At 57.3% G+C, this 17,654-nt stretch overlaps 7 protein-coding genes across 7 annotated transcripts; 3 read left to right on the plus strand and 4 right to left on the minus strand.

Annotated features, from left to right (window-relative positions):
• Positions 1-1,796: 1,796 nt before the first annotated feature.
• HETIRDRAFT_156632 (uncharacterized protein) lies at positions 1,797-4,769 on the plus strand (the record flags this gene model as incomplete). The annotated part of the gene is made up of 13 exons (XM_009552344.1): positions 1,797-1,874; positions 1,904-2,037; positions 2,096-2,465; positions 2,518-2,869; positions 2,965-2,996; positions 3,063-3,114; positions 3,170-3,397; positions 3,464-3,630; positions 3,699-3,801; positions 3,872-4,065; positions 4,130-4,149; positions 4,212-4,369; positions 4,437-4,769. The coding sequence occupies 13 exons, from the start codon at positions 1,797-1,799 to the stop codon at positions 4,571-4,573; spliced, it is 2,025 nt and encodes a 674-aa protein (XP_009550639.1). The 3' UTR covers positions 4,574-4,769.
• Positions 3,172-7,581, minus strand: HETIRDRAFT_460518 (uncharacterized protein; the record flags this gene model as incomplete). The annotated part of the gene is made up of 18 exons (XM_009552345.1): positions 3,172-3,397; positions 3,464-3,630; positions 3,699-3,801; positions 3,872-4,065; positions 4,130-4,149; positions 4,212-4,369; positions 4,437-5,055; positions 5,129-5,260; positions 5,329-5,442; positions 5,517-5,593; positions 5,665-5,812; positions 5,868-6,282; positions 6,339-6,417; positions 6,473-6,616; positions 6,670-6,827; positions 6,887-7,026; positions 7,086-7,240; positions 7,296-7,581. 12 exons carry the CDS (start codon positions 7,579-7,581, stop codon positions 4,882-4,884), a joined length of 2,022 nt encoding a protein of 673 aa, XP_009550640.1. The 3' UTR covers positions 3,172-3,397; positions 3,464-3,630; positions 3,699-3,801; positions 3,872-4,065; positions 4,130-4,149; positions 4,212-4,369; positions 4,437-4,881.
• Positions 7,582-7,890: 309 nt separating this feature from the next.
• On the minus strand, positions 7,891-9,863 carry HETIRDRAFT_441688 (uncharacterized protein). The gene is made up of 9 exons (XM_009552346.1): positions 9,724-9,863; positions 9,446-9,658; positions 9,337-9,388; positions 9,222-9,275; positions 8,921-9,161; positions 8,803-8,856; positions 8,395-8,745; positions 8,212-8,337; positions 7,891-8,152 (listed from the first exon to the last, which is right to left on the minus strand). The coding sequence occupies exons 1-9, from the start codon at positions 9,816-9,818 to the stop codon at positions 8,064-8,066; spliced, it is 1,275 nt and encodes a 424-aa protein (XP_009550641.1). The 5' UTR covers positions 9,819-9,863; the 3' UTR covers positions 7,891-8,063.
• A 487-nt stretch (positions 9,864-10,350) lies between these two features.
• On the plus strand, positions 10,351-11,807 carry HETIRDRAFT_460520 (uncharacterized protein). Its single transcript, XM_009552347.1, has 4 exons — positions 10,351-10,655; positions 10,715-10,844; positions 10,941-11,413; positions 11,487-11,807. The coding sequence occupies exons 1-4, from the start codon at positions 10,359-10,361 to the stop codon at positions 11,592-11,594; spliced, it is 1,008 nt and encodes a 335-aa protein (XP_009550642.1). The 5' UTR covers positions 10,351-10,358; the 3' UTR covers positions 11,595-11,807.
• Positions 11,808-11,934: 127 nt separating this feature from the next.
• On the plus strand, positions 11,935-12,403 carry HETIRDRAFT_105702 (uncharacterized protein; the record flags this gene model as incomplete). The annotated part of the gene is made up of 2 exons (XM_009552348.1): positions 11,935-12,085; positions 12,135-12,403. 2 exons carry the CDS (start codon positions 11,935-11,937, stop codon positions 12,401-12,403), a joined length of 420 nt encoding a protein of 139 aa, XP_009550643.1.
• A 575-nt stretch (positions 12,404-12,978) lies between these two features.
• Positions 12,979-14,401, minus strand: HETIRDRAFT_105701 (uncharacterized protein; the record flags this gene model as incomplete). The annotated part of the gene is made up of 3 exons (XM_009552349.1): positions 12,979-13,185; positions 13,243-13,385; positions 14,017-14,401. The coding sequence occupies 3 exons, from the start codon at positions 14,399-14,401 to the stop codon at positions 12,979-12,981; spliced, it is 735 nt and encodes a 244-aa protein (XP_009550644.1).
• A 158-nt stretch (positions 14,402-14,559) lies between these two features.
• HETIRDRAFT_436152 (uncharacterized protein) lies at positions 14,560-17,556 on the minus strand (the record flags this gene model as incomplete). Its single annotated transcript, XM_009552350.1, has 7 exons — positions 14,560-14,945; positions 15,038-15,741; positions 15,816-15,894; positions 15,996-16,276; positions 16,379-16,404; positions 16,482-16,550; positions 16,661-17,556. The coding sequence occupies 7 exons, from the start codon at positions 17,554-17,556 to the stop codon at positions 14,706-14,708; spliced, it is 2,295 nt and encodes a 764-aa protein (XP_009550645.1). The 3' UTR covers positions 14,560-14,705.
• Between the last annotated feature and the right edge of the window lie 98 nt (positions 17,557-17,654).

The raw sequence follows: 17,654 nt of genomic DNA on the forward strand, positions 1-17,654 counted from the left end.
GAATGCAGATGCAAAAGACGAATAATTCGCTAATGGCAAGGTGTATCCAGGAGGCAAGGAAAACCCAGAGATATCCCCAGGAGCAGAAAGAGATCTTAGAAACCCGTTGAACGCGAAAGACCCGATAGATGCAGAAAGCTCATGAACAGCAGTGAGGGATTCGCCAAGCGCAGGCAAGATAGATCCAGAAGACATCGAAGACAAAGACGGAGACATGAACGAGTCATGTACAGCAGGCGAAGAAGAAACTGAGCCATCCGAATTATGCACAAGGATCCTGTTCGAAAACGAGAAAAGAGAACTTAGGGTGGAGGAGGTCGGCACACAACAACCCAAGGCGACTGCAGGAGAACGTTTAGACAGATTGAACAAAGAGCCGACAGGTTCGGTGCTTGAGCAACGGCGACGAGTCCCGACAACCTTCTGCGAGACCATAATCGCCAGCCGAACTCGGAGCCGTCTGCGTTGATGCTGCATCTCTGCCTGCTGCACTCTCTCAGCTTCTTCACGTTCCAATCTACGCTGGTAGTGCTAGAACACAACAATGAGGCGGGCTGGGAGCACTTGAAGCTACTGTATACTTACAAAAAAGCGGTACAGTGTCTTGAACACTATATGGGCGTCACATCGTATATCGAGAAACACGACAGCATGGAGGTTGGCTACGACCATTCGGAGCAGACTCACTACATCTTCGTCACCCCAGCCGGAATAGCAAGGAACAACGAGCTATAAACCAATCGAATGTCAGAATATGTGTAGGGCTATCACGCTGTTGACACTGGGCTCACCGTAGAATTGACAGACGATTGGCTGGAATGGCTGCTATAAGAGAGAAGAATTGACTGGGTAATGGATCGTATTCGAATAAGTCGTCCATTAGGTGTAGACCACGGACTACTGGGGCCTACCTCGGACAACGACATCTCGAAGAGAATCTTTACAAATCGTACCTTGGTGCTAGTGAAGGAAGCCTCGAGTCTAGAAAACACTTCGTGCTTTGAAACAAGCAGGGCCTTGGCGGTAGAGCGAAAAGGTGTGGATCATGGAGTTGAGCGCTATCACCTGAGCAACTTGAACAGTACATGATGCTCAGATTTGTGTTTTGCCCAACTGCCATGATGTGAACGAGGAGGACACTTCAAGTTCACAGGCCAGAATGAAATGATATCCAGGCCAATACATAGAACACGATGAGCGCTTTATTGAGTTGTCGGTGAGGTACGCCATCACCCATTTGTTGACTGAATTGACCGTGTGTAGATCCCTGGGTGAAGAAAAGACCCAAAATCAAATCAAATGTTGAGCGGGAGAATCCACTGCATATGATACCTAGGCCCTAGATACCATCTAACAATGTGCAGCCATAATGACTATCGATAGCTATTGCGATCCGTCTAGGCAATTGAAAGACGAGTTGGAATTGGAGTCGGAGTGATAGCACTGTGATAGCGAGGACAGACAGAGTCCACCAGCGTCCACTAAGTTGGAGAACACGAACAGCGGGGCGGACATCCGCGTGGCGGCCCGGCGACCATTTTTGACGTAACGGAGGTCTGATATTTCCACTGTCTACCACCATTGACTGCAGGTCTACAGCGCGAAACACCCGCAATATCGTCCTTTCAACCATACCATGCCTGGATCCACAAATCCATATCCTGTTGGAACAGCGCCAGTGAAATCAGAGTACGTATAGCTCTCTAAGTCTGTTGTTTGACCGAACTGCAATTTCTGTCTAAATAGGTATTTGCTCTCCACCTCGAATACAAGGCTTGCGCCTTCAGCCGACGACGATGCTGCAGAAGGGAGCACCAGCCACATCAGAGAGCGCGGTGAAGAGCGCGGTGACGCGGACGAGGATGAACGTCCAAGTAAAAAGGCTAAGCTGTCCAGTTCGGAGCGGCGCAAACTTGCCAAGGAGGAAAAAAAGAAACAGCGCGGGTCGAACAAAGGCAGGCGTTGGCAAAAGGTGCGCGATGACCAGGATGTCTGCTGGAGAGTCGCGTCGGGCGGATCTTGTGAGTTCGGTGCGGAGTGCGTATATCATTCGCTGTTCTCATGCCTTTGTTTCTGAACTCACTGTCCACTGCAGGTGTCGCTGGAGTCACGATGTTCCTGCATACCTGGCTGCAAAACCAAGAGACGTCCGCTTCCCCACCCCCTCTGATCTGAGCGACATTCCCCCGTTCGTGCAGACCGTGGGCGATGCCGGTGCTATACAGGCAGGTGACGAAAAAGAAGAATCTTCTATCGACTTTTCTACGAAATGCCCGGTGTTCGAGGAGACAGGGGCATGCCGACACGGATTCAAGTGTCGCTTCCTTGGGGGACACGTCCATAAAGCTGAAGATAACACATTATTGCTGATACAAGACGAAGATAGGAAGGCACGACTCATGCGCTCAACAACAGAGGCCAACTTCCTGGACGCGTCAACCATGAAGTTACTCCGAACGAAGAAGGTATGGCATCATCGATTCGCTCAGAACCTTGCTGATGCACCTGATCTCCCAGTATCCCCTTCCAATCACGGATGCCTATCTTCGTGAACTCCAGTTACAGAATGTGAAAGAGGGCAACGGCAAAGAAGGCTCCAAAGATGAAGTCGACGCTTCTCCCTACACTCCTCGTTCCCCAGAAGCTGATCCAGAGCCGAGCCGAGAGGAGCCTACAGCAGACCCCGAAGTCGTTCCAAAAACCCCCTCCACCTCTACTCCCGAAAACCTTGCTTCCACTGTACCTCCCGAGAATGCTGCTATCCCTCCTTTGGCGCCTTCGACGGAGGAAATGGAGACGCAGAATGACACTCCTGATGTCCCCACCCGTTTCACCGAAAAGAAGAGGCTTGTCTGGTCCGATAAGACATGTACGTCGACGACGGATCTGGGCCCTCGCCGAGGGCTGCAATCCCACTGACCGCCTGTGCTCCCCTGACTATCACGCTCACATCATTCTGCGCAGACCTTGCGCCCTTGACTACAGTTGGCAACTTGGTAAGTCCGAATTGTGACTCCTACCATACAAGCGTGAGGCATTCGATTAACAATGGAATTATGCAGCCGTTCCGGCGCCTATGTGTTACGCTCGGAGCTGACATCACATGCGGTGAAAGTACACGCCTCCCATATCTTCACTTTGCCCGTGTCCGTGCTGATAACGTGCGCAGTGGGCCTGGCGAACTCCTTCCTCTCCGCGTCAAAAGAGGAATGGTCATTGGTCCGACGACACCCGTCTGAGACGATGTTTGGCGTGCAACTTGCGGGGAGTAAACCTTCGTTACTCGTCCCTACGGCCGAAGTGATTGCCAAGGAGTGCTCAGGCGGCGTAGACTTCGTTGATCTCAATTGTGGATGCCCGATAGATTTGGTGTTCAGAACTGGAAGCGGTTCGGCCTGTGAGTGGTTTCTGACGCTTCTGTGCTATTTCCACGCATCAAGTTCACGCACTCTTCTTTGACTAGTGCTGGACACGCCTGGAAAGCTTGGCAAGATTCTGATTGGGATGAATAAAGCACTCGGAGAGATCCCCTTAACCATCAAACTACGTACCGGAGTCAAGGAGGGAAAAAATACTTCACATAAGTTGATGCCAAGGATCAGTTCCGAATGGAACGTCTCTGCGATGACTGTGAGAGAAACGCATTCTCCAGAGATATATTTACCGATCTTCATTCTGACGGATTCACCTTTGATCAGCTCCATGGCAGAACGCGGCAGCAACGCTATTCTAAATTGGCAGATTGGGAATATATCAAGAGCTGCGTCGAGGCCGTACGCGCTCGTGAAGAGGAAGAAGATCGTGCGTATGGCCATGCCTCCAATCAGACATAGGTTATGCCTCGTGCTGATAGAGATGAGCATCGATATAGTACCCAGAATTCCCATATTCGGTGGAGGCGATTGCTTTTCCTCGCAGGACTACTGGCATGCTGTCGAAAATTACAGTGTGGACGGGGTCATGGTGGCCCGTGGTGCCCTCATCAAGCCTTGGATTTTCACCGAAATTAAAGAGCGAAGGGAGTGGGATATCAGCTCGAAAGAGCGTTTGGAGTTGATTCGTCAGGTACTTCTCAGTCCCTGTTCTAGAGCATGATGGAGAACCTAATACACTGGTTCGAATTCCGTAGTATGCAGAGTTCGGCCTAAAGTGCGTACTTGCCTATGTTTGTATCAGGCCCGATCAACGCTAACGATTCCTCCGTCTTGCAGCCATTTTGGTACTGACACGGCGGGTGTGAATACGGCGCGCCGGTACCTCTGCGAGGCGCTCTCGTTCCAATACCGTTACGTGCCGATCGGCCTGCTCGAACATCTTCCAGGACGAATTAACGACCGCGCGCCCCTATTCCGCGGGCGCGATGACCTCGGTGCGTTCCGCTCGACGTGCCCGAAATGGCCAGTCTTCGAAATACCAACACTCATTCATCTCTGCAGAAACGTTGCTTGCGAGTGGCGATAGTCGGGACTGGGTCAAGATATCCGAGATGTTCTTGGGCCCTGCACCCGAGTCCTGGTCTTTCACACCCAAGCACAAGAGCAACGCCTACGGAAACGAAGAAAGCCAAGGCTAGGTGTAGCTGGGGATGAAGAACGTCGTCCTACCAGACTGTAAAAACTCTTGCACGCCGTGTGCCCTACATCTCCGTCTCATGTATCACTAAATAATACATGCCCAGCAACTTCGGGTAAGGCCGTACCTGTAGCTCCGTCTGATGTACATGTTCTACACGTGCATAAAATGTTAGCCATACAAGAAAATTACACCACTTCATCTGCGTGAGATATCTCCGAATGGATACAGGCCATGTACTAAACGCCCATTCGTGGCTGTCCAACAGCTTCGGCGCTCTTCTCACATCACAGGGTCCGGATACTATAGTCAATTGCTAACGTCCATCGGCTCGCCCCGTGGACTCGATGGTGCGTTCGGCGGCGTGTCCCATTCAGACGCAGATTGGTAAGGCGATGTCGGAGGTGAGGAAAAGCGCGCCTGGCTGGCTACCTCAGCAGGCAAGGCATCGAGGAATATCTTGTTATTGTACTTGACAGAATGCTACAGGCGCATGAAAAAACCAAACAAATGAACCATGTGTGCGCCGGAATAAGTCCTCGGCAATAAGACGAACCTTTATGGCCTCGGGCCACGGCAATGCTCTCTCTGCCTCGTTCTCTGGCAATGCTCTGCTGTATATCAAAAGATAGGGTCCTGCGCCGAGGTGGAGACCCGTCGAGTCCTCGAGTACGGTCTCTTCGGAGACCTTGAGATTTAATTGTCAAATATGGTCAAACAGTGTTTTTGTCGATCGCAGATTATTCTCGCGCGTACCTCAGCGACAGAGTAGTCAACAGTTTTCCACCATGTCTTATCTTGTTGCACGTAAGAGTATATATGACTACGCCCGAACACACCGTCGTGCACGAGGACGACACGGAGGTCATACTGTCGCAACGTGGAAAGGATAAAAGATCAGCAAGGCATGAGGCCAATTGGCGTGTGTGAATAGGATGGCGTACGCGGTGCTTTCGAAATTCTGGACCCTCAAACAGAGTGGCCGATTGAGCATTGAGCTTGCCGACCTGGCTGTCGATCGCTGTGTATGGGGAAAAGTGGTGAGATTTTTTTTAAATGGGATGACGACATATCGAGATTCGGGGTGCCCACTCTCTAGTTCGTTTTCGATGCGTGTCAAGATTTTGCGCAGCTTCATGGCGGTCGCTTCGACGGACTCTTTTCGCTCCGCATCGTCCTTGTTAGCTATGTGCTCATAATAATGAAGTGAGGATTTGATATCCTTCAGAGTGTTCTTATTCTAATGCAGAAAAAGCATTTGATCCCACTGATCGAGGCGTGTGAGAACAACTCACGTTGAAATGTGTCAGCGCTGCCTTCCGCGAGACCAGGCGCTGAATTTCCTCATGGATTTCTTGTTGCTGAGTCCTTTTGGCTTCGGCAAGCTCAGAACGTTCCTTCATAAAGCGATCGAGATATAACTGTTTTGGATAGCGGAAACGCTCCCGCAGCGGCGGCACGCCACCCGAGTACGATGGCAACGCCTCATGACGTACGAGCTGGAACGCGACTACGTCTGATGAGTCAAAAATGACTTGCTGTTTCGTGTTGGGTTCAGTTCTTGACAGCTGGGCAGAAAGGCACGAGATCAGATCCTTGTTCTGGTCGCCGTCTTGAACGTCAACTCTGACGACGGCAGTGTCGACACATCGATCGAACGCATATGCGTCCTCTCTGGCATCACTGGGGCCGTAGCGGAAATGAAGCAATCTTCGATATCGAAGTTCAGCCGAGCTACGGACCAAAAGGGTAGCTTGGGCGATCACCTGGAATGGTCCTTCGAATCGCCAGCGGATGCCTGATGAAGTACCGAATCGGTGATCCGGGCCACTTTCGTGTACAACTCTGCAATGCAAGCTAAATGTTTTTCGCTAAGCTATGAACCAGAAAACACGCGTACGGCTAGTGAGATCGCCTGGACTCTCAGTCGCGTGGCTTGGAGCAACAATATCGACTGCCGCGAGGACGGCGTCGACGTCCAGCTCAGATAAGACAGCGAGGTCCATATTTGCGAATATTTCGATCAGTGACCACACAATGTGCTCTATTACCTGTGAGCAGGCCATCGGAGCACACGACATGGCAAAAATGACGAACCTGGACCGTCGCTTGGAGGACGAAGATCGACACCAGCCTGGTAGGCAGAGGGACGCCAGCTCGCTAGTGTCTTGCGAATTTGAGGGACAAAATACAACCCTTGAAACAACAATCCTGCGTAGGCGTATGCCGGAAGAGACGGCCGAAGGGCGACGGGACTTGGAACAACGATAAGGTGTAAGACCATGACTCCGGTACGGGATTGCGATAGACTTACCGCGAGTCTGTCCTAACCCGTTGCTCCAAGGGTAGCTGCTCAAAGCCTTGGTCGAAATCATGGTATGTCGAGCTCAGACTTTCTTGGATGGCGAGACTAAGCGACTGGTCGTCTTGGGAGACTCCCGAAGGTACTTCTTGCTGATGCAGCGCGGGTCAGTGGCAGTTTTCACAAGGCAGAGATGCAGGCATTTGCACACGTTGGAGGGCACGACGGCCCAGTTCGGGTCAGGCGGTCTGTCACTTGGTCCGAATCTTGTTCCTGTTTGTTCCAGAGACGCCTCCAATGCCATTTTCAACTCCTTGTCCTCATCCGTCAGATCTATGACGGCCGTGTCCTGCTCCGGCTTTGAGGCTGAAAGTAAACATACTCAACAGCATCAGAGTTGAGAGAACGGATGTGCACGTACGGGGCGGGGTTCTCGGCCCTACAGTCAGACTCCCATCATCGTAGGTGAGCGGGGGAAGTTCGCTGGGCCACGACTCATCTCCTCCCCTGTCGCCTTCAAGAATAGACGTTGCCGCTTTCTGCACATCCCCGCCATGTCTTCGGAGAATACGCCGAGCGATCTCGGGATCCAGCTCGCCCATCATCTGGGTGAGGTTAAGGACGTTCTCTTCCTCCTTGGCCGCATCGATCCCCAAAGTGGATACCACAGAGTCGCTGTACCCGAAGGTGTGTGAGGTGGGGTACATTGAGGATTTGCAAGTTTGAGAGTCGAGACGGGTCACGGATGGGCTTGAGAACGGATGATAGAGAAAGTTGCATGGACCGGCTTTGCGCGTCGGAATGGAGATAAGATTAGATCCTTTGATGATCTACCGCATCTGCAACTCCAAGTCGCCGTCTTCTCTCAGCCCTCAATGAGAATCCGACCATGCGCTATCGCAGACAATGTATCGCATCTCCCTATATAGGCCTCATTCGATACCGTCTGAGATATAGGTCATTATGGGGTCCAACCTAGCGCCCGAGATGCCCGCACGCCAACTCACATCCGTTTTAGACAAACAGGTTTCATGACTTCGTATTGCGAGAACTAACAACATGCATATCTAAACGACAGTGTACAATCAAACAGGGATGCCCAAACCGGCAGAGCACAGAATCACTCTAAAGATACATGATCTGCGATCCGCATTCCGAGTGCGTGATACATGACAGAAAAACAAAACATTTAATCGGACTTGGCGGCGTTGACCCGGTAGCGAGCAGTGGGCTGGCGGTAGGCACGGCCCTGCTTGTTGCGGTAGAACAAGACATCACCTGTCGACGTCACGCGTGAGTGCAAACACTAGGCGAGACAACGCAGAAGAGCAGCGTACCCTCATCCTCAACGAACTGGCACTCGTTGTAGTTCCTCCAGAGCGATTGGAAGACGGGCTCGTCAGACCAGGCGTAGTGCTCGCCGATGAACTCCTTCAAGTACTTGGTCGCCTCCTCACCGTGGTCTACCCAAAAAAACGTCGTCAGTATGCTCCCGCGCGCGATGTAAAAGCAAAACATACACCAGGGCATCTTGGGGAAGAAGTGGTGGATGACGTGGTAGTGCGCGACGTCGTGTAAGAAGAAGCGGCCCCACCAGCCGAGGAAGGGTCGGTCGACGGTAGCTGCAGCGCCGCGCTGGTAGTTCCACTCTTTGTTGCGGTAGTGAGGGAGGGAGGTGTCGGTGTGGTGGAGGTAAGTGATCATGATGAACCAGTGGCTGACGAGAAGCCAGGGGAGGCCGTAGTACTTGACGACCTCGGAGGAGCCCCACTTCAAGCAGGAGTACTGGACGCCAAGGATCATCGAAATGATGCCGATGTTAGAGAGGATGACCGAGTTGCGCTGTTCCTTGGTGAAGAGAATGGAGTTGGCTGTGGAACGAACAGGTCGTAAGCAAAAGATCACGTCGATGACGACAGTGCACTCACGATCAAAGTGGTTGGTCCATTTCGGGTAGGTCTTCTGGCCCGATACGTTGAACACTGCAAATCGATAGAGGCGTTAGTGCTTAAGGTTTTTACGTGATCGTGGCCACAAAAGGCGTACAAAGATAGGCCGGGAACGCGAGGAATTGCTGCCGAAGGAGCATGTAGAGCGTGTAGATCGGAGTGTCACCAAAGTGCTCTTCCCAGTCAATCTTGCTGTTCTCCTTGAGAGGGATGCCGAGGTCAGTGCGGGTCTTGGGAACGTAAACCTCGTCACGCTCCATGGACGCATGGTTGCTGTGGTGGCGATGGTGCGAGATCCTCCAACTGAAGAACGGAGTCCAAAGGAAGGTGTGCGTGATCTGGAGAATCCGATGATCAAGATCGGCGCGAACAGAAGCCAGCAGTCAAATTCTACTCACGAAACCAATGACATTGTTGATATGCTTGTTGGCGGAGAAAGCGCCATGACCACACTGAAAGAATGGACATAAAGGTTAAGAGAGCGCATAATATAGCCTATTGGAAGGGACGTACCTCGTGACCGACGACCCAAATACCAGTGAAGGTCAAACCTTGGACCCACCAGCTGAGAAAGTGCGTCAGACATGTAGCGATTCGAGACGGCACAAGGTTTAAAGCTTACTATGCCAACCAAGAGGCCCAACGAGCGACCTCGCCGCCGACGGGGGTGATCACATCGGTGACGGCTTGGCTCTTGAAGTAAGGGTCGATGTACAGCGCGGCCTTCCACCAGGCGGCAGCCAGGATCAAGTCGCGAACCAGGTACATCAAACTCCTGGGCGTGTCGCGAACGAAGAGACGGGCGGGGATGGCATCTTTGATTTGAGAGAGAGTCCTGCAAAGCGCAATGAGAGTCAGGGTCCAGCAGCAGAGGCAATTACTAGAGAATGAAAGACTCACCAGGGCATGGGCTCATACTCGGGGAGCTTGCTCTCGTCGTATTCATCGGGAGAGAGAGACCTGACATCGACGGGCTGAGTAACGGCGGTCGACATGGTGGTGGTAGAGAACTGTGCAGGACAAAGACTCTAAAGCGAGGGAGACCTCGATGCAGGACTGGGTCCCGTTCCGGCCGCTTAAATACAGACTGTATCTGGAGAAGGTACGTTAGCATGCAGTCGGGATAATCAGGTGTCGCACTGCGGGACATCATGTTAGCGATAGCAGAACGTCATCTGGTGGAAGTTGATTGATGTCCGTTCGCACCGAGGGACAAGCACGTTGCAAAATTGTTGGAACACGATGGGAAATTTGCGTGTTGTCCCAAAACGAATCCGAGTTCACGTAAATGCATCTTCACGTTGCCTTCCCACAGCCGTTCCCAAAGGAAGGGATTCTCTGCAGGACCCCGATAGACGACTGGCCCCGCGGTCGGCTCCGAACCCCACCACGCGATCCGATGCGCCCAGATTCGATTCACGTGAATCTGATATAGATCCGCTGCTTGATTTGCGCGATCATATCAGCGATGACACATCACGAACCTTTATCTGTTACTGGCAACTGCGCCGGACGCCAGCAGCCTCAGCCACGACATGTCCTCATCCTACCTGCCCACGCCCACAACCAAGGATCTCTCCATCCTCGAGCCCGAGTTTCGCGACTTCATCGGCAACTTCCCAGACACGACCGAGACCGCAGAGACCGGCGATGTCGTCGTCAACTTCATGCGCTCCATCCCGCCCCGGCCGCACAACGATCCGCGTGTGATCAAGCAAGACATCCAAGTCTCCAGCCCCAACGCTCCATCCACACAGCCGCCCGTCAACGTGCGCGTCTACAGTCCAAAGGACGTCGATCCAGCGCGACCGCTCCCCGTGCTGCTATGGATGGTACGCGTCCTCCCCCCTTGCTCCACGCAGTCTGCAGCGCTGAGTGCGCGAGACCACAGCACCACGGTGGATTTTTCTCCGCGGGACCACTACGCCTGGATCCCTTCTGCAGCGCGATCGCGGCCGAGGCGAACATCATCATGATCGCACCCGCGTATCGCCAAACACCCGAGCACCCCTTCCCCGCACGTACGTCCTCGCACGAGCCCCACGAGCCCCACGCACCTTGGCTAATGATCCACTGCTGATCATGGCCCCGCGCGCGCTGCCTACGCGACACCCCAGCGTTCGACGACTGCTACGAGGTGCTGCGCTGGATCACGACTTCACCAGAGACGAGTCGCTACGCGATCGACAGCACCAAGTTTGCGGTCGGCGGGACGTCCGTGGGCGGCACGGTGGCAATCGGGCTCGCGCTCAAGCTGCGCGAGGAGACGGGGAGCACGAAAGCGATCAGCCTGCTGCTCCTCGACGACACCAGCTTCACCGACAAGCCCAACACGTACTCTACGTTCCACAACCCGATCAACAAGATCTGGAACGCGAACGTCACGCGCTACGCGTGGCAGTTTTACCTCCCGAACGGCTCGGACGCGCTCGACCCCGTCACGCGCAGCTACGTCGTGCCCGCGCTCGCGACAGATCTAACGGGGCTGCCACAAACGATGATGATGTGCGCGCAATGGGATGACCTGACTGACGATGCGATCGCATTCGCGAGCCGCCTCCTGCAGGCTGGCATCCCCACTGAAATTCACGTAAGCCTCATTCTGCGCGCCCGCCGTCTATAGACGGCCGATCTGACTTTTGCGCTGCGCGTTTGCAAAACAGACGTACCGGGGCACCTTCCACGTATCGGACAAGTTCTTACATAACGCCAAGATGAGCATCCGCAAGCGCCAGAACATGGTCGACGCTCTGGAGGCTGCATTTGCCTGATTGGCGGTGGGAGGGATCAATGGGTAGTATCAAGCATTTGATGGAATCTCTACATTAGAAGTCGCATCTCTCCGCATTCTGCATTGTTTCGACGTACCACGAAAGCAAAGGTTCCCTTTGTGCGACTTTGCTTGCCGTACTCGACTGGATCGCGCGTCAGGGGAGAGATGGGATGGCGCTCATGACCCGCTGTTCGCGGATTTTGCGCATCCATGTGATAGGAACAAGCAAAATCTGGAGGGAACTCCGATTTTGTAGAAGCATCGCAGCATCAAGCATCAATGCGCCTACACGCACAGATTGCAAAGGGACGACAAACCAAGTCAGAGAACCTGCGTACATGTGCGGCCGACGGCTTCTGCGCCATCTGATCTCCCAAGGATCAAGCACGGACAAATGCGACCCTGCGTCATCAATTGGGGCACAATGGAGCGCGCTTCTGATTGTGCTCGGTGCTTTCGTCTCCAGATGCTGCCCCGCAGAGACGAACAGTACGCAAGGGCGCTGCGCTCAGCACCTATCGAGCGCTCACGTGAACAGACAATGACACGGAAAAACGATATTTCGTACCTCCCGTCCGGCGCCCATGCCTCGCCTCGCATCGACCCTTGCTCTACGCCCTCTGCGACACACCGAGATATGCGTGCATAATCCACCGCAAGAACCGCGAGGGGGGTGTCGCGACGGTGCGGGCACCCGTCAATGGAAATGCGCTCCGAGGGTTCGATTCGGACTTTGTGCGGGTGCCCATCGTCGCGGTCGCATCAAGAAATCAGATAGCGACGCAGCCAGCACTGGAGCGCCCGTGACGGTCAGAGACAAACACCTTGGCGCCATGAGCGCTTGAACGTCTATATCGGGAAAGTTTGTCGGCGTGCCGGCCCCGCCAACCACGTGGTTGCTACGGGGCCCCAGCCGCTTTGCTGCTGGCCCCTGGGCAACAATTTGCGCTCCCGCAGGACGACGCCGTGTGTGGGGCAGTTGATTTCTTCAACAGATCGCACCTATCGCACCCTCCTCGACTGCGCTGCAAATCAGAAGGGTCGCGGCGAAGACGCCGGTGATGCGAAATGTCCAGGCATGTCGGACTGAGTGGGGGTGCTCGTTGCTTCCTCGGAAAACAAGTCCTCGTTGCGATCCCTGCAGGTCACAATACAATATAGTCGCTCGTGACGATAATGCTACGGTCCAAGTCAGGAGGCTCACGTACGTGCGTGCTCTGGAAAGCCGCTCGGCAAGTCTCGATGGTCGCACGCACTGACGTTTGGCTGTATTAATCCGTGCAGGTTCACGTATGCGCTGCAAGGTCGCATCTTAATGAAGAAGCAGCGCTCGGAGAATTAGCAACAAAAGTGACTCGCGGAATTTCGTCTCGCCTGCTCACCTAATATTTCACCTCCGACAGGGAGAGGCCGGCGCGCCGTCCCCCTCCACCCATCGAGAACACGTCGAACCTCAAATGGCCGATCGAGTCTGATTTGAGCTTTTCACAGCGACACATTTGTGGAAGTGCGATCTCCTCGGGACGACCGTCGCCCTTCTGCTCGGGGCTGGCGTGCGGGGCTTCTGCCGCCCACACGCAAACAATCAGCTACAATCAGAGGCTCGTGATAGGCCTCCGAGCGTGGTAGGCTTCGTACTTGCTTACCATAACCAGCCGCGCCACGCCAATCTCCTCGCCCTCGCAGCTGATAACCCGCCCCCTTCCTTCGCCACCGTCGCCGCACGCGTCGCTTCGCTTCTTCCCTTCCACGAAGAGCTGGGCCTCGTCCCGGAACCCAGCCGTCGACGCTTCAGTGCTCGCAAGTAAGAACCTCACGCTTGACTATCTGATCTGCCGACCCCGACCCTCCCCGACGCCGACGCCTCACCAGGTATCAGACACTGGCTACGGAAAATTCCCCCGCATTGATTGGCGTTGCGGGGCAGTCTGTGGGGCCGGCCCGGTTTCTTCTCTTCGGTCAATAAGCTGGGCATCAGACGGACCCCTCCTCTTTCCCCGCGCCGCTTAGCCCGATGAGGTGCATCTCACGCACGCCACACTCGATCACGAAGGATCGCGCGACCGTCTACGGCTCGCTGTTCGTTACTTACCCCGCGCCGCGCGCGCAAATGAAACGAACGAGCATGTTGATTGCGGGAGTGTTTTACCCCATGGGCAGGCGAAAGCGCGGCAGGTTTCGGTAGGTGGCGGACGCGATCACTCGCCGGTCGTATAGTCGATCGTGCAGTCGGACAACTGTGTGCGCGCCGCCTGGCGTCAGAAAGAATCGACAGCGAACCGTCGTCCTCTGTAAAAACAGAAATTCAAGTGAACGTCATGCCCAGTCAAAAAAAATGGTATTTTGTCATTGCAGAAGTCGCGTGAAAGTCGTGTCCAATTTTGGCAGTTTATGACTTGTTGCATGACTTTTCGCGCCACTTTCTTGACTGCCTGAATTCCATTTCTGCTGAGCGTCGTCCCTCGCGCTTGAAACAAGCCACGGTGCTCCTCCCTGCCGCCAAGCGCAGGCGGCCTGCGATATCCTGTGATCTTCAGGCCCCGCTGCGCAGAAACGCAACGCGAGATTCCGATCGTCCAGACCCCAGCCTGACCCTGAGACGCAGACGCAGACGCAGATGCGAACGAGCACGCGCGCATCGCGGCTCGTTAAACGGTGATTGTCGCTCGCGTGGATCGCCGCGCCGCTGCGTCGCCCCGCGGGCAGGCGAACGCACGACAGCCAGGTGTTCCTGTGGATGAAGAGCGAGCGAGCCGTCGATGCTGTGTGCGCGTGCTGCGCTGCTGGCGTCAGAAATACAGACATTTCGCGCTCGTGTCTCGGAACTCCGTGAGACGTGGAGACGCCGAGATGTGAAGCTCAAGGCGCGACCGCGCGCCGTGATACCGCCCACCACCCGCAAGCGACTGGCTATCCGAGAGACAGTCCACACACACCCAGTCGCCGCCGAGCGACGCCCAACAAAGACGAAAAACCAAACAAGTCGAGAGCGACGACGACAGCAGCAGTACAACGCGAACGAACACCCGACTCTAGATACTCTAACACTCTAACACTCTAACACTCTAACGCTCCAACGCTCATCATTCACCCACCCACCCGCAGCCGCTCACCACCCCGAAAACAACCTCGACTGCTTCACCGTCTTCCGCTTCTCCCCCTCCGCGTCCCCCTCCGCGCCGCCGCCGCCACCACCGACAAACGCGCCCACAGCCCCGCGCGGCAGCCGCTCCAGCACATCCGCAAGCGCAACCTCCCGAAAGCCAACGTCCGCACGGCCCGCCTGGCGCACGAACCCCTCCGCGTCGCGCGCGAGCGCCGTCGGGCGCGGACGCGGCGCGAGGCCATACTGCCGCGCCAAGCGCAAACGCAAGCGCAACCACAACCAAAAGCCGTCAGCGACGACCCCGTCCAAACCAAACCAATCAACCGCCCACGCACCTCCCTCAACGCGCCCAAAAACTCCCCCACGGGCCTCACATACCACCTCCTCACGCCCCCGCGCCCACCCGCACCGTCCGCCCTCTCAAACCACCCCAGATGCCCGCCCCCCGCCGTCCGCCCAACGACCAACCACGGACTCGCGAGCGCCTCCCGCAGCGGCGGCGCCGCGGGCCCGACGATCGGGTCGTCCGCCGCGTTGAGCGCGAGGAGCGGGATGCGCACGTGCGGCGCGAACCGCGCGGAGCTGATGCGCGCGTAGTAGTCGTCTGCGCCGCGGAAGCCGTAGAGCGGGCTCGTGATCGCGTCGTCGTACGCGCGCAGCGTGACGTGCGGGCGGGCGAACATGTCTGCGAGGACGGACGCGGGGAGCGGCGGCGGCGGCGGCGGCGACGCGGGCGCGGCTCCGTTCGCAGTCCCGTTCGCTGTCCCGTTCGCTGTCCCGTTCGTAGTTCCGTCGGCGGCGGCGTCGGCGGCGACGGCGGGCGGCTCGAACGCGTACGCGTGGGTCTGCAGCAGGGCGCGGAGGGCGCCGCCGAGGATGCGGTCGTACCCGAAGCGGTTGACGAGCGGCCCCCGCTCGGTGTGGTGGCTGCCCGCGACGAAGTCCCAGACGTTGGCGGCGGCGGCGGCGCCCGCGAGGGGGCACGCGGCGGATTCCTCGCCGATGTATTTGGTGAGCGCGTTTGCGCCGAGGGAGAAGCCTGGGGCGGGCGCGGTGGGCGCGGTGGGAGTGAGGGAGTGAGGGAGGAGCGGGGACGGGGGCGGGGGCACGCACCGAGGGCGTAGATCTCCGAGCCGGGGAAGGTATGCGTGATCCACAGCACAGTATGCCGAATATCATCCGTCGTACCCGCCTACATCCCGCCACCGCGCGCCGCCATCGCCACCGCCAACCCGTCCACCACCACACGGTCAGCAGCAAGACGGCGCGCACGCGCGGAGGAGGAGGACGCACGTGGTACAGCTTCGGACTGGTGACGGGGCTCCCGTTGCACCCGCGCGAGTTCATGACGACGCCGCGGAAGCCGCGCGGGCAGAGGTCGGCGAGGGCGGCGCGGACGTAGGACTCGTGCGAGCCGCCCGTGAGGCCGTGCGTGACGAGCACTATCGGCTCCGGGCGCGCTGCGGTCGCGTCGGCGGCGGCGTCGGTCGTGTTAGCAGTGTCGGCGTCGGCGGCGGCGGCAGAGAGCGGGGGCTTGGAGGCGAAAGAGGGTACGACGTCGAGCGCGAGCGTGCCTAGTGCGCGATCGTCCGGTTCGTCAGTCCGTCCGCTCGTACGTGCATAGACGCGCGCGGGCGCGGGGGAGTGGAGGGAAGGGCGGTGCGAGCGCGGCTTACCTCCGTCGGGGACGTTGATGAAGTGGCTGGGGGGGCGGGGGCGGGGGGCGCGTGAGCGTGGGCGGTGCGGGGGAGGATAGAGGAGATGGGAGGAGGCACGCACCGCTCGTAGTCGATCACGTCGACCTGCGAAAAGTCAGCGAGGGACGTGTAGATGGTGTGCGCGTGTCCACTGGCGGGGGCGAGGGCGGCGTCAGCGAGTGCGGGAATCACGAGCCACGGACGGCGGCGACGAGGAGTGCGTGTGTGTGTGTATGTGCGCGCGAGTGTGTGGGTGCGTACTTTGGGAGCCAGGGGACGCCGGTGAAGCCCGCGCCAGGGCCGAAGAGCGAGGGGACCTTGCGCCTGAGGAGGCCGACGAGCGTCTCCTCGCCCTCCTCCCCTCCCTCCTGCTCTCCCTCCACGTCCTCCACCCCCTCCGCGACGCCCCCGTCCGCAGGTCCGGGCTTCGGGCCTTGGGGGTCTGCGGGCGGGCGGCCACGGCGATCTCCGCGCGCGGCCCTGGGGAGGCGCGCGGAGTGGGCCGAGGCGAATATCTCGAGGGGGATGGTGCGGTCCCAGATCGTGCGCACGGAGAAGACGAGGGCGTAGAGGGCGAGCGGGGCGGCGAGGAGGAGGAGGGCGAGGAGGAGCGGGAGGGTGGGGATCGCGATGCGGTGGGCGAGCAGGCGGGCGGCGGGGCCGGCTGTGGCTGTGGCGGAGTGGTTGGTGTACATGGAAGGTGTGGTTGCGGTGGCGGGGCGAGGCGAGGTCTGGACGGCTATGCGCGGGCGCGGGCCAGAGCTGGCGGGGTGCGCTAAATAGGCAATGCAAGCGGGACTGCCGCGGTGCCCGTCGCAGGAGGGCACGCCACGAGCAACTCCGAGTGCGAGCAGGCGCGAGTCGTGGTGGACGCGTGTCGGCGTAAACTCCGCCCTTCGCGGTGCACCAGGCCCCGCCCCGCCGCACCCCCGGCTCTCGCCCGATCTGGCGGTTGCGGGGTCCCTGCGTGGTGCGCCGAGGACGCGGCCGGGGGTGGTGACACATCGCGCAGGCCATCGCGTATCGCGTCTTCCCCCGGCTTCCCTCCGATCCCTGCCTTCCGTCCTTGCATCCGGCCTGGCTGCACGCACACACGCACGCACGCACTCCTCGGCGAGCGAGCCTGCGTCCGTTATGGCATCTCGCGGCCCACCCATCCACCGCCAACTCCCCCCATCACATGCGTCGCACCCATCAGCTCATGTAACCCCGTCCCGTGTTCCCTCCCACCCGTCTCTTAAAACCTCTCTGTTCC

The sequence above is a fragment of the Heterobasidion irregulare genome (assembly GCF_000320585.1).
Source record: "Heterobasidion irregulare TC 32-1 unplaced genomic scaffold scaffold_10, whole genome shotgun sequence".
Lineage (NCBI taxonomy): Eukaryota > Fungi > Basidiomycota > Agaricomycetes > Russulales > Bondarzewiaceae > Heterobasidion > Heterobasidion irregulare.